Below are 15,601 nucleotides of genomic sequence, written 5' to 3'. Positions count from 1 at the left end.
CCAAGGAATGTTCACTCCAACTACTGGGTATTAACAGTACAATATTGAAAAAAAGTAACACAATGGAACAGAAATATTGTTAAAGTAGAAAAATATTTAAGCTGAACCACCAATATTGCAAGTTCAATATATTCAGTATCACAACACCAAGCATTTCCTTTCACTGCAGGAGTCTGTTGCTACAAAATAAAATATTTAATATTATTGAAGCATCTGATACTGAATGGTAGAGTATTTTTAAGTAAATCAGATAATGCATTGGCAGTTGACCAAAACATTTCAGGAAGTTTAAAAAAAACTTTGCGCGTAAAGTTCCTCCCAGGAGGAACACCTTCAGCAGCAACACATAGAGAATGACATTGCTTCAACACTTTCTGATGAGTCAACACAGGTAAATCACTCGAAAATTTATATTGATGAAGTAAATGAACCTTGAAGAATCTGAAAACATATCTTAAGCCAAAAACAATGTCTGTCCTCACTTGATTATACAATTTATATTATTTAACATTTGGGTGGAAGAGTGCAAATACCTCTCTACTAGAGGAGATGCAAGGTGCTCCTTCCCTCCATTGGCCTGCAGGTCACTCTTGGGCAAGATGTAACATCTGTTAGCACCCCCTGCCCCGGATCAGGGTCACAGGTGGCGGATGGTCGAATGAGCAGTTGGTGCATATCACAAGTCCTGGTTATGCAACCACTGATGCCAGGCAGACAATCTCCGAAGAATATTGATCATGGCTGGGGTCAGCCCTCTTGCCCAGAAGGTGGCAATGGCAAACCACCTCTGTAGAAACATTTGCCAAGAACAATCATGGTCATAGGACTATGAGTGGCCACGCCATACGACACAGCACTTAACAATGATGATTATTATTCTTTAACACGTATAGGAAGTATTAAGAAACAGAAATAAGAACACAAATGTTCTGCCAGTCTGATCCAAGTCAACAATGTTAGTTTAATAACAGCCATATCTTGCAGAACTGATATTTCCCAATTTGTAAATCACCAAGTCACCCTCTTCTGTCTCTCACAAGCAAAGACAAATAGATACTTTACTGTTCTAAATCATTACTCTTCTCTCCCCGTTCAACTCACAATCACTAATTCCAGAAATTTACAGGGATCTCATTCTTATTGCCATAGTTACTCTGCACCCTTTTTGGGCTAGAACTTGTTGAGTTGCATTTATCACTGCCAACTTTGATAGCAAAATGAATTAACCTAGACATGCTCTAAAGACATTTCCCCTAAAAAAGACACTTCCTATAATAATCTTCTGCAAAATATTTCCCTAATTTCTTAACATAGACAATCTTCCACACCATGCACCTCATCGCAGATGCAGAAAATCTGAAACTTGTAGCTTCAGGAAAGTAAAGGAGAATTTACTATAAATTAATGCCTGCAATATGGTATTAATTTATAGGCCAAAGGGCCTATCATTAAGCTCTTTGAGTTGGAGATAAAAAGCCATGAGCAAACTTTGTTAATCGAATCCATTTGCTCAACATACAAAATTCTTACAAATTTGCTTCCTGGTTTTGACAGAATTCGTACTTCATACAGTAGGACTTGAGAAAGATATGTCAGATCATAGCAAGTTTATCAACTGCCAAAGAAACAGCAATTGGTCTATTCAGCTTTAACGGCAGGGGGATGGGAACCAGAATAATAGGGCAGAAGATGGGGGAGTTAGTATACAACTAGATGCAGTGTGTAGCGAGACTGTGAGGAAGTACAGGCAGATAATAGGGGAAAATGCAGTCAGTGGGATGAGTTGAAGTGTGTCATGGGGGCAAAATTGAAAAGGATGATGAATATAGGACTGAAGTATTATATTTAAATGTACACAATACATGCAATAAAGTAGATCTTGTTGCAGTTAGAGATAGGCAGGTACAGCATTGTGGGCATAACTGAATCGTGGCTGAAAGAAGATCCTAGTCGGGAGCTTAACATCCAAGGATACATGTTGTATCAACAGGGCAGGCAAGAAGGCAGAGGGGGTGGGGTGGCTCTGCTGGTAAAAAAAAATGAAATCAAATCATTAGAAAGATGTGACAAAGAAGATGTAAGAACCCTTGTGAGTAGAGTTAAGAAATTACAAGGCTAAAAAGACCCTGATGGAGCTATATACAGGCCTCAGAATAGTAGTCAGGATGTGGGATATGAATCACAATGAGAGGTACAAAAGACATGTCAAAAGGGAAATGTTATGATAGTCATGGTAAATTTCAATATGTAGTTAGATTGGGAAAGTTAGGTTTGTGCCGGATCCCAACAGAGGGAATTTTTAGAATGCCTACAAGTTGGCTTTTGAAGAGTAGCCTGTCGTTGAGCCCAGGAGGGGAAAAGGAATCCTGGACTGTATGTTGTCTAGTGAACCAAATTTGGGAGCTTAAGGTGAATGAACACTTAGGAGGCAGTGATCACAATATGATAGAATTCACTCTGAAGTTTGAGAGGGAGAAAATAATGTCAGATGTATTATAGCGGAGTAAAGGAAAAGTACAGAGGCATGAGAAACGAGCTGGCCAAGGTTGATTGGAATGGGACACTAGCAGGGATAAAGGGAGAACAGCAATGGCTGGAGTTTCTGGGGGCAGTTCAGAAGGCATAGAATAGATACATCCCAAAGATGAATAAGTATTCTAAATGGAGGATGAGGCAACTGTGGCTGACAAGGGAAGGCAAAGAAAGAATAAAAGGAAAAGAGAGGGCATCTAATAGAGCCAAGATTAGCAGGAAGTTAGAGGATTGAGAAGATTTAAAAATCAATGGAAGGCAACTAAAAAAAAATGAGGAGAGAAAAGATAAAATATGAAGATGAAGTACTGTGACCAGGTTTGGGCCCCTTATCTAAAAGATGTATTGGCATTGGAGCGGGTCCAGAGGAGATTCACGGAATAACTCTAGGACCAGCGGGTACAGCCTCAAAATAAGGGGGGTGTCCATTTAGAACTGAGATGAGAAGGCACTTCTTTAGCCAGAGGATGGTGAATCTGTGGATTTTGTTGCCATGGATGGCTATGGAGGCCAAGTCTTTAAGCATATTTTTAAAAATAGGTTCTTAATTAGTCAGGGCATCAAAGATTACTGGGAGAATGCAGGAGAACAGGGTGAGAGGGATAATAAATCAGCCATAATGGAATGCTAGAGCAGACTTGATGGGTTGAGTGGCCTAACTCTATCCTATATCCTATGACGTTGATTATATTCAATTGGTCTAGGTTAGGCAATTCACTTCACAACTCTTCATCAATCAAAGCTAGCACCTTATTGTCTATACACAAGTATCAATGTAACTATGCTGACCCTGTGCCAACAACTTAAAACACGAATTTTACTGTTCCCTCTGTACCGATGTGGTTAAGGCGGCCAAGTGGTTAAGGCATTGGACTAGCGACCTGAAGGTCGTGAGCTTGAGCCCCAGCAGAGGCAGCGTGTTGTGTCCTTGAGCAGGACACTTAAGCACACATTATCCAGTCCACCCAGCTGAAAATGGGTACCGGCAAAATGCTGGGGGTTAACCTCGCGATAGACCGGCACCCTATCCGGGTGGGATGGGGGGAAGTCTCATACTCTCAGTCACTTCACAGGCATAAGTCACTGGCCTGATGAGCCTATAGGGCTTGGGACAGACTTTAACTCTGTATCATTGCTCACTCAGATGACTTATCCAATGGGATTCCCCCATTAGCCAAACAATTGTTCCTTCTTATCCCAACCCCTGACATGGGGGGTGGATGTCTTTGTTCAGATTGTTAGTCTCCAGAGTTCTTGCCACTTTGCATTCAAAGCCACTCATGCCCATACTCTTTCAGTTCAAATGCTGTTTCAATCTCATTGGCTATAGCCTATCTGGACAAAGTGTGTCAGATTCCCACTGGATTTGGTCCGAGCCAGCATAATGTTATTGTCCCTCTCATAAGTAACAACTTGTAATTAATGTCTCTTTGTTCCAAATCAGAGCAGACCAATCAGTTGCTGGGCTCCGGTTACTTAGGTCAGGCACAGACTCCCTTACTCATAAATCTACATGTTCTATCGTACCAAAGAACACTTCACAAGTTACTTCGTATTTCAAATTATCTCTAGTTCAGTAGATTATCATGCACATCATTGTATCAACTTTAAAGCACTTGATATATCTGTTCCTAAGCAAAACGAGTCCACAAGACAATTCACAAGAGGGAAGTCACAGAGCAGCTTCACAAAAATGGCAGCATCCATTCCTTCAGCCACATGGCAAGAACAAAGACAATTGGTTTGTCTATTTCCACTGTCTGACTCATTTGAGTTCAACATTTTCTTCCATATTTTAAACCTTTATGGCCGACGGGGATGCAATAAGTTTGCGGATAATACAAAAATTACTGGTGTCACAGACAGCAAGGTAGGCTGTCTAAAGCTAGAAGCAAGATGTCAATCAGATGTAAAGTTGAGCAAGGCAAAAGCAAATGGAATTTAACCCTGACCAGAATGATGTGATGCATTTTGAGAGGGCAATCACGATGTACAAATTGGTAGGGCCTGAGGGAGGTTGATGAACAGAAGGACATTGGAATGCAAGTCCACAGACCCTTAAGGTGGCAACACACAAGATTAGGTTATGAAAAGGTGCCTTCATCTGCGACAGCATAGAATCTAAGAGCTAAGACGTCATGCCATAACTTTACAAAACTTTGGTTAGGCCATGTCTGAACAATTCAATGCAGCTCTAGCCACATTGTAGGAAGGATATGATTGAGCTGCAAATGATTTTGGCCTAATTGGAGCTTTTCAGTTAAAAAGAGACTGTAGAGGTCCTGACGAAGGGTCATCGACTTTACTTCTTCCTATAGATGCTGCCTGGCCTGCTGCATTCCACTAGCATTGTGTGTGTGCTGCTTGAATTTCCAGCATCTGCAGATTTCCTCGTGTTTGCTGAAGAGGTTCTGCTTGTTTTCTCTGGAACAGTGACGGCCAAGGAGTGACTGATAGACTTATATAAAAATTAAGTAGAGGTAGAGCATAAAAACCCATTTTTTTCCTTGGTGGGCTGTCTGAGACAAGAGGGCTTAGGTTCAAAGTGAGAGGTTGATTTAGAGAGAATCAGAAGGGGAAACTTTTTGTCAACACACAGGACAATTGGCACATGGAAAGCAGTCGTAACAGATGCTCTCGTAACATTTAAGTAGTAACAAGGCAAGTAATTCAAAGCTCAAAGTAGATTCATTGCCAAAATACATACATATTGACACACACTAACTTAATTTTCATTTTCTCTCAGGCATTTACAGGGAAAAGAAATACCACAGAATTTATGGAAAAACAAAGAAAAGACTTACAAGCACTCAATATGAAAAGAAAACAAACTTTGCAAATAAAAAAGTAATGCTCAGAATATGAGTTGTAAGGAGTCCTTCAAAGCAAGTCAGCAGGTCATAAAATCAGTTCAGCGTCATGGTCAGTGAAATTATCCATGCTGGTTCAGGAGCCTGATGGTTGTACAGTAATAACTATTCCTGAACCTAATGGTGTTAGATCGAAGGCTTCTGTACCTCCTGCCCAAAAGTAGTAGTGAGAGAATGGCATAGCTGGCATTGTGGGTATCCTTGACGATGGATGCTGCTTTCTTGTAGAAGTGCTAGATGTAAATATACTCAATGGTGGTGAGTGATGGACTGGACTGTGTCCAACACTTTCTGAATTGCCAAGGCAAAGAAATCAAAGGACCTCATACAGGTGACACAATGTAGATAAGAACAATGGGCAGTGGAGCAGTTATTTTACAACAAACCAGAAACTGCTTAGAGACTGAGCAGGCCAATTAAGATTGTATAATGCACTTCCAAATAACTGACCTCCAAGTCAAAAAAAAATTAGATTCTTTATTACAAAACCAGTAAAATGAACAATCTTGTATAGTGATACTGTATTAGAAATTAGGATAACTAAATTAGCGACAAAACAAAATATGAGTAATTTGCGTTCAAATCAGTGGTCCAAAAAAAATCTGTCCTATTTTCCTCTAACTAAACAAACAAAAAAAGGACAAAAGCATGAATACATAACGATACTCATTTGCTTCTATCACACCCAAACCACATAACAAATTACCATAATCAATGCGCAATACAATACAGACAGACCAAAAATAGATACACAGCTCCTACAGACAGCATGACACTTTAGGCTGAAGGGCCTATTTTTGTGCTGTCCAACCCTGTCTCTAAAATATATCATTTAAAAAGGTACAAAACTCAAAAAAAAACAAGCAGCAAGTTCAGCTACACAGAGTAGAAGATTGCTTTGAATTGCAGCTCAAATACATCAGCAAAATATTAGTCCCCAGGAAGTAAAAAAAATGATGTACATGGACCAAGCAATTGAAATAACAACTTCCTTTTAATGTTCTGCCTGAAACTTATAACCAAATTCTTGAAGATTACTTCATTGTTTCAATCCTTTTATAAATTACATAGGCAGCTCAATATTTGCAAGGTTTGCAAGATTTAATGGCTTAGGTGTAAGAATGTTGAGCTTTGAAGAAATCAGGTATTGGTACCGTCTTCAGCTGCATCGTCACACTTCAGTTTCAATGTAGAAAGCAAATTCAAAAGCTGGACATTTTATTCAAAATAAAAACCATTCAAGCAGATTGTTCCTTACTATGTCAATACTTGACCGAGAGGTTCATACATAAATTGGCATCTTATAATCTCAAAAATTCCTTCACGCACATATGTCTTCACAACCCCTATCCTCTTACTATCAAGTTTCTATACCCACTGCTTTGGTTTATCAACCACAAACTCCTTCTACTGCGCTCCCCTTTCAGACCTGCCCACCAGATTTCCCTCATTTGCTCCCACTCTTCCCTTTCCTTTTTTTGTTTTTAAAAACACACTTCATGATCTGCTGCCCTTAGTTCTCTGCAATATCACCTCCCTTCCCTTCCCAACCCAACTCCATCTGCCAATCAACTCCTCCTTACCCCATTGCCTCCCCTGCACTTCTTTATACTGGCTATCTATCTTCCCCTACTCTACAGTCCGGGTAAAGGGTCTTGACCAAAAACATCAGCGGTCCATTTTTCTCCACGGGTGCTGTGTGATCTGTTGAGTTCTTCCAGAGCCTATATTTTTCTCCATATTCCACAGTAGCGCAGCAGTCAGCTTTAACGCTAATACAGTACCATCAACTCAGGTTCAGTTGCACCACTGTACATGTGGAGTGTGCATATTCTCACCATAACCATTTGGGCTGCCTCCGGGGATTACCGTTACCCCCCACATTTCAAAGACATATGGGTTACTAGGTTTTCTGGGTTTTTTTTTTACATTATACATCAATGACTTGGATGATGAAATTGATGGCTTTGTGGCCGAGTTTGAAGATGACACAAAGATAGGTGAAGGGCAGGTTGTTTTGAGGAAGTAGAGAGACTACTTGGTCATGCCTTTTGGTAGAAGAAATGGAAGGGTTGACTAGTTTCTGAATGAAGAGAAAATATGAAAATCGGATGCGCGAGGGGTCTTGGGAGTCCTTGTGCAGGATTCCCGAAAAGTTAATGTTCAGTTTGAGTCAGTGGTGAGGAAAACAAACGCTATGTTAGCATTCGAGAACTAGAATACAAAAGCAATGATGTAATGTTGAGGCTTTATAAAGCATTCGTGAGACTTCACTTGGAGTATTATGAGCAGTTTTGGGCCCCTTATCTAAGAAAAGGTGTGCTGATGTTGGAGAGGATTCAAAGGAGGTTCACAAAAATGAATCCGGGATTGAAAGTCTTGTCATATGAGGAGTGTTTGATGGCCCTGGGCCTGTACTCACTGGAATTCAGAAAGAAAGAAAGAGGGGTGACTTCATTGAAACTTATTGAACATTGAAAGACCGTGATAGAGTGGATGTGGGGAGGATGTTTCCTATGGTGGTGGAGTCTAAAACCACACGATACAGCCTCAGAATCTAAGAGGTGTCCTTTTGGAAAGGAGATGAATTTCTTTAGCCAGAGATTAGTGAATCAGTGGAATGCATTGTCACAGGTGGCTGTGGAGGCCAAGTCATTAGGTATATTTAATGTGGCGATTGACAGATTGTCAAGGCATGAAGGGATACAGGGAGAAGGCAGGAGATTGGTACTGACAGGAAAATTGGATCAGCCATGAAGAAATTGCAGGGCAGACTTGATGGGCCAAATGGCCTAATTCTGCTACTATATCTTATGGTCTTAAAATTGTATCTTTGCTGATTGCTAATAAAGGATGGAAATAAAGGATTTGACTCATTTCATTTCATTGGAGCTGAGGGTGCATCATGCAAGTTTAACAACCCTGTGGCAGTCACAGTCTAGAAGCAATTGTTTTGTTTGATTTTGTATCAGTTTTGCTGCTGCATCATGCTGTATATAAAAACTCCAACATCTGCATTCCTTTCCATTTCTCTTGCCACATGCAACACTGGGTTAAAACTCAACTCAGGTATTCAACTCAGCCACATTTTAATTTTTAGAAGTGGAATCCTTATCAGCTTTATGGAAATGATACATTCAGGTTAAATTAGAATTGCGAATACAGCAAAATTGTCTGTGTATTCTTCCTCATGATGTTCGGTATTCAGTCCAACTAATCTATGCTGGCTTTCAGAAATCTTATTCATCTCATGCTGAACAATTTGCTTGAGAATACAGAATGACTGAATGGATTTAAATATTGTTGTGTCACTCAAAATTACATTTCACATTTGAATATTTTGACTTGTGCTAACTGAGAGTTCTTTCACATTATTCAATAAGGCAACTAACAAGGATAACTTCTAAATATTATTGAAAACTAACTCAAAGGCCTCTGAGGTTGAAATATTTAACAACTACATGGTATATACAACAATTTTCTCCCCTTAAGTTAAACCTTTACATTGTAATGTTTGATGAATAGTTGGGATTTGTCTGTTTCCTTGAATTGTTTAATCTTAAGTGCAATGGTTTTTAATCACTTTATTTACTCTAAACATTAGTTCCAATAAATTCCCCTCTAGGTTCCATCATTAACTTGATTTTAGGTCAGTTCTTGAATTTGCTGATGACACAATACTTCAGAAACACTGGAGGAACCCAGCAGGTGCGGCAGTGTCCACAGTGGGAAATAAACTGGCAATGTTTTGGCCCACAACCCCTCACCAAGACTGGAAAGGAGAGGGCAGAAGCCAAAATGAGGGTGGGGTGGGGGAGGGAGTACAAGCTGGCAGGTGATAGGTGAGTCCAGGTGAGGGGGATAGTAGGTGAATGGTGGATGGTGTGAGAGGCTGGCAGGTGATGGGTGGAAGAGGTAAAGGCCAGTAGAGGAATGTGATCGGAGAGGATAGTAACGACCATTGGTTCCTTAATTCCTTCCCTTTATTCCATGGTCCACTGTCCTCTCCAACATATTGTGGTTTGCTCATGATTTCCAGCAAATGCAAAATCTCGTGTCTACGATACCTGGGAAAGGAAGTAGTGAAGCTATAAAAAGGTACAGATACAGGTTGAGTATACAGATACAGCAAACAGAGTTTAACGTGAGAAAATGTTAAATCATTCATTTTGACTGGAAAAGGGAGCATTGGATCCAAGTGTTGAGAAACTACAGAGACGAGAAGCCAAAGGCTCAGATTTGCACAGGGCTAGCATGCATGTAGAACAGTTTGGAAAGCTGACAATGTTAACAGTTATTGCTTTCTGAATCAATTGCAAAGTAGGAAGGAAGTTTATGTTTCAGTTAGAGATATCTGGAGAACTTCTCGCAGCATTTTTCTCCTACGGTTGTGTCTGTGAAGAGACTTGAAGTGACAGAATTCTAACCACTTTAATGGCTGCAATGAAAAGATAACTCCGATTCCAGTCACCTATGGCAGAGGCCATCTCTACAAAAGGGCCAGAACAGCAGGCAATTGTGGCCTTCAAAAGAGACACTAAACAGAACATGAGCACTTAATGTTCTCATGAATCCCAAACTACCGTAACCTCTCATTTTACCATCTTTGTTTGGAGGTGGATATTGCCTTGTGCACACATTGGAAATCTTCAGAACTTGTGTCATTCCATTTTGGATAGCCTTAACACCTTCCCCACAAAGGTGCAATTTTCACTGATCCATACATTACATGTATAATCATTAGCCAAAAATATTTAACTACATTCAGCAGGGCAGTTGCAGTTTTCCTTCAAGGCAGCCATGACAATACATCAAGGGCGGTTTTCTGCATTGATGGATTGGATTAAGTACAAGAACAGCTCCCATTGTCAGATCAGTAGACTTTGGCAACTATTCCCATTGTTAAATCAATACATTTTGGCAGTTTGTGACCAGAATTAAGTGCCTTTTAACTTAGGAAATACAATAAGCAAAATATGGCCAAAGCCGCCTTTTCAACTTGTGTGCCATATCTCACAAGCAGAGGAATGAAGTATAGGCAATTTGGCATGCTGCCATCTCACAACAGTAGTGATAACAGTGCTCAGAACAGACATTATGATTTCTTCAAGTGTAACAAAAACAGTAAAAATTTCTCCAGCTTTACTCTTCTCAATTATTTGCTTGTCATTGCTTTTCACAGTCATGGTCTCCTTTAACCCTGTATGGTAGTCATATTGGCTATAATTTCAGTAATCCTGAACCACAAATAAAGAGCAAGACTGGGAAGTTAGCACTCATGAATCCAATGTAACTGCATTCTCCTGGATACTTCTCCCATTCAAGACCAAATGCAACCTCAGGTTGCTTATCTGCACATTTTATTTCAAACTACTGTCGTTGTGCATCAGAAATAGGGAAAGAAAAATCAGACACGCTTAAGAAAAACAGAGGAAAGAAAAGGAGTATCTTTGATAGGGCAGAGACAAAGCAAGATTGGATGACACAGATTGGGAAGTGGTGGCTGAAAAAGGTAATGAAACCTTGTTAATTGCAGCTCATCTGTCCGGAGATTTAAAGGGAGTGAGACAAGCAAGAACAGAAGAGAACTATGCTGGAACAAACACAAAATGGCAAGTGCTAGAAAATTAACATTTTATTTCCAAATAAGCCATGTAAAATATCATAACATATGGTACATAATTTTTAAAATGTAAATAAACAAAACGATTCTAATATGTTGACATAACTCTGCAGTTAATAATGGGGTAGATGAAGTTACAATTTGATAATTAAATCTTGTTCCCCCTGGATTCCATTTTGCCAAAAGGAAATCATAATTCTAAGGTTTTGGGCATTTTGAAACTCGCAAACAGGTGCTCGTCAAGTTAAGCTTAACTCAATTCAAACAGCATTTGGTAATTAGCACTCAATTTCCTGTACACGACTGGAAACTAATTTTGCTGATTATATATTGGTGTAGTTTAATAGGAAATATAGCCTTAAATTGACCAAATTCGGTTTCAGGAAAAACACATTACACACAATTAAAATGGCAACAGGAGATTAAAATTCTTCAAGGCAGCAACAATAGCACTGGCACAAGAAAAATCTACGATGGACGCCCAATAATAAAAATCCTCATAACCTGATGCCAGAGTCAGATTTTGATTTATTTATTATATGTAGATTGAACATACAGTTCTTTGTGTCAACAACCAGCACACCCAAGGATGTGCTGGGGGCAGCTGACAAGTGTCCCACACATCCTGCTGCCAACAAAGCACACCTACAATGTTCCCCCGAACAACAGAAGCAGCAGCAACGGTAGGAAAATAAGCCCATTTCCCATCCTTCCCACCCTCACACCCAGGCTGCATCCAACCCCAGGACAGGCCACCTCTGGGCCTCCAGTCCCTGACCCTGGACTGGAAGTGATCTCCAGACCACCTCACTTACATGCAAGTCCATGATAATCAGCACCTGTGAAGAAACTCTGCATTTCACAGGTAGGGAAAAAAGTTTGATGGCAATATCACAGAGACTGGGGAACTAATTAACCACAAGTACTTAGCACTCCTGATCTGAAAACTGAAACTCACAAAACCACTATCTGAAGAATGAAGTCCAACAGAAAACCGCTGATCTAAAGAATTAGAAGGAAAAAAAAGTCCAGCAGCTCACTGGTTACTATGATATGCATGGATTGTTCGGCAGTGACAAGTCCATCAGCAACTTAAAGCACCTAACGCCCAGCCGACTAAGAGATCAGAAAAGTGAATTTAAAGCACAGAGCAGCCAGTGCTGACCAGAATAGACACACATTAATTCAACCACAACTGTCCTCACTTCCCATCCTACAGCAAACCTGGGTCCAACCTCACCTTTAGCCCAAACCTTCAAGTCCAAGGCTATAATGCCAACGGAAAAACAGGGAATTTGAGTCAAACGCAGCCTTGGCTTCATTTCCAAGAGAACATGCAAGAAACTTCAGACAATATGGTCATGACCACTGACAATAGTTCCAGCTGCATAACACACAGACATTGCCCTCCAGACCACCCACCAGTAAAGCCATTGCACATGTACTCATTCATTATCTCCATGTGATTTAAGAGATCAGCTCCAAATCCCAGAGCTGAATTACATCTGCCCAGGGACAGAATGGGCATGATCTTCATGAGGTGGTCAATTCCAGAAGAAATGATGGGAGATTAGCATTTAAAACTATCTCATTTGATGGAGACTGGGACATCCTTTTCTCCTTGACTGCTTGCAGAATATTTCCCTTAGGCTTGCAGAGTGATGGAACGCAAACTGCGATCAAAATAAACCCATTCTCAGTGTGAACCAGTGTAACACAAGGCTACAGCATACCCCCAGTACTCATCTTTCTCACAGCCTATAGGTTTCTCAGTAGAGTGCAACTAATCTACAGGACAAAATGAAGTCTGGTCAATTTGCACTGCCTTCACTCCCGAATCAATGACAGCCCAGCTTTACTCAGAGGACATAGAGGATACTAGAACATGTGAGGCCTCAGAGCCCGAGTTCCAACTTGTCACTTTCTCACTTGCTGACATACAAGATGTTGCATTGTGCATTTGCAATCTGCAAAACCGTGAAATGTTCTCTCCGATCTTGTCTCCCTGTACCAAACTACCATCCAAAAAATGAAGCTCACGACTTGGCCCTGGAAAATGAGGACAACTTCCCACATTACTCAATGAAGGCACACATTCATTAGGAAGTTAACTACTGCCTTCAAAGTACTAGACATTCTTTAGCTGTCTAAGAGCATGTCTGAAGATACAGCCCAAAGCAGGCACAAAACTCAAGTCTAATGTTCCACACTCCAGTTCTTGAGGCATACTGTGACTACACTGCAGCACTCCAATCGCTGCAGAGACGCTTTCTACCGATAGGAGGCACTCCGATCGTTGCAGAGGTACTTCCCAAGCAGTCTCTGTCAAATCCTGATGGAGAAGCCACATCAATACCCCCAACATTTTCATCCTGATTACAGTCAGCTTGGATGGGAAGACCAAATCTTTCATACATCCAAGGCAGACACTATTCCAAGTGATATGGCTGGGTGGACACTAGAACCCCTAGCTTAAAATGGAGTACTACTTGGGATGGTATTGGGAAGTGGGACAACACAGTGAGGTACAGAAGGTAGAGTTGGTGCTTCACAATTCCGGTAGAGTTCAATCCAATACTGCCAGTACACAATCTGCACCTTTTCCTTGTGACCAAGTAGATTCAACCCCGCCCCCAAAATGCCTGCTTTCTTCCCTCATCCCATAGATGTGCTGGTTGGTAGATTAAATGATCTCTGGCAATTGCCTGTTTTGGAGGAGTGGGAGATACGGGATGAAATTGATGGGCACAAGGAAGAGTTGGGATCGGGGAAAGGGGCGGGTAGGGTTGCTCTGTCAGCTGGAAAGGCTTATTAAGTCCGTAACAAAAATAAATGTAAAGCCTTCAGTTTATTTGTTAAGCGCAGAGAAGCCCAGCATAAATGTCAGAAGCATACCATTTCCTAAACCACCCACCTGTTCAGTGCCCCCTCCCCTGTGGAAGAGTCCACAGGTCCCACACTGGCCTGAAGAGCCACGGGAATAAACGTCCTCAATCCACAGCAACTGCCTATAACTCCTCTGCTGAAAGATTTCCAGCTGCCAATCCCAGTTTCCCCATTTTCCCCCCCATTCATAGACACAGACCGGTATGGAAGAGAAAGGTTACATTTGCATTCCAGCTCGCGTTGTAGTAACACTGAATGACCAAGTCGGAATTTTGACGGAACCTTACGTAAATCATGAATGGTTGGCACACACAGACCACATTACAACCGCGCACCGACTGGGTTGGAGATTTTCCAAACAAATATTTGCCCCTGCGATCTTCAAATTGACAGCGTACCCAAACTCTAAGCGGCGCCCAGAACGGGGAGCAATCATTAGCGATTCTTGGTGCCACCAATGAGCTTACCTTGAACGATCAAAGAAGAGATGTCAGCAGCAGCCGTTTTCACTGTCTGGAAAATGCACCCCATGCTCGAAGCGAGCACGGGGAGCACGTCAATGAGCGTGGCTTACACTTCAAATCAAAAACACAACCAAACTTAACGCCAACTGAAATCTCACACAAAAGGCCTTTTAAGATTAGTGGGCAAAGTCTGTTTGTGCAAAACTATCGTTTAAGTTTATGCACGGCTCCTGCTCAACGAGGAGGCAACTCCCAAGGAGGGCTGAGAGTACGGAGACGAGGCTGGGCTGCAAACAACGGCGAGGCACTCACTGTACTACAAGGCAGCGTGGATGTGTGCCGCCTCGCTACAAGGCGTCGGTCCCGCCGGCTTGCCGGCTCCTCTTTCAGCCGGGCGTGCACGAGTAAAACCCGAGGGCAATGCCTTACGTCCACCTCCCACCCCTGAGCTAGCAATCTATATATATATATATATATTTACCTCTTTCGTGATCAGCTTGCAAACATGAAGGCATATTCTTCTTCCACATCGGCATCTTTTAAAAGAATTCATGCAAAGGCTGGCGGCGGTGCAGACTCTCTCTCTCCCTCCTCAGCCGATCGCGTACATCAGCAGGCTCTGCCTGTGTGAGCGCCCTCCCCGCTCGTCCTTCCCCGCCGCTGAAACGGCGGCCTCGTTGTCAAGCTCCAACACCCCCGGGGGCTCTCCCCACACACACCAGCAGATTGGAGCACTGGCAAACTTCAACAGACTAGGGTGAAGAAAGGAATTCCATAGTAACGGAAATACAAATTCTACTTTCACTAAATGCACAGCAAGGATTGAAGCACGGCTCTTCTTTGATAACCAATCCCTGAAATTCTCATTTTCCCCCAGTGTAAAGATCAGGAGGAATTCAGGTGAGGGAAAAATATCCTTGACAGAGTACTAAGAGTGGACGAGTCGAGTTTGTAAGTCGACTGGGGGAGATGGTGCAGTCCATTCACGAGTTCAGATAATCACAGGAGGACTAGTTGTTCGGATCAATAGCTGGAAACTTCACTTTAACCAAAACCCAGCTCACAGCAGTCCAGATTTACTTACACGTCCCCTGAAAGGAAGAAACACCCTCCATGCGCTTTTCTTGGACTGCCTCTAATAAAGATTAGTACAGCCAAACTGTCATGATGGTTACTAGGTACCTTGTACCACTTCCACACCGTAGGGATGAACCAGTCGGAATGAA

At 41.7% G+C, this 15,601-nt stretch overlaps 1 protein-coding gene across 2 annotated transcripts in view; it reads right to left on the bottom strand.

Annotated features, from left to right (window-relative positions):
• grip1 (glutamate receptor interacting protein 1) overlaps positions 1–15,287 on the bottom strand; it is a 458,415-nt gene extending 443,128 nt beyond the window's left edge. The window contains exon 1 of one of the 2 annotated variants that reach the window (XM_059978360.1): positions 14,857–15,287. In XM_059978360.1, coding sequence (XP_059834343.1) covers positions 14,857–14,911 — 55 coding nt within the window. In that variant the 5' untranslated portion in view covers positions 14,912–15,287. Of the gene's footprint in view, positions 1–14,378; positions 14,584–14,856 lie in introns of those variants that run through there. The other variant, XM_059978359.1, reaches the window with a different exon arrangement.
• Positions 15,288–15,601: the final 314 nt, after the last annotated feature.

Source organism: Hypanus sabinus, chromosome 8 (assembly GCF_030144855.1).
Source record: "Hypanus sabinus isolate sHypSab1 chromosome 8, sHypSab1.hap1, whole genome shotgun sequence".
Taxonomy (NCBI): Eukaryota; Metazoa; Chordata; class Chondrichthyes; order Myliobatiformes; family Dasyatidae; genus Hypanus; species Hypanus sabinus.
Note: the sequence above shows the minus strand (reverse complement) of the source record. Positions and strands in the feature narration are given on the sequence as shown.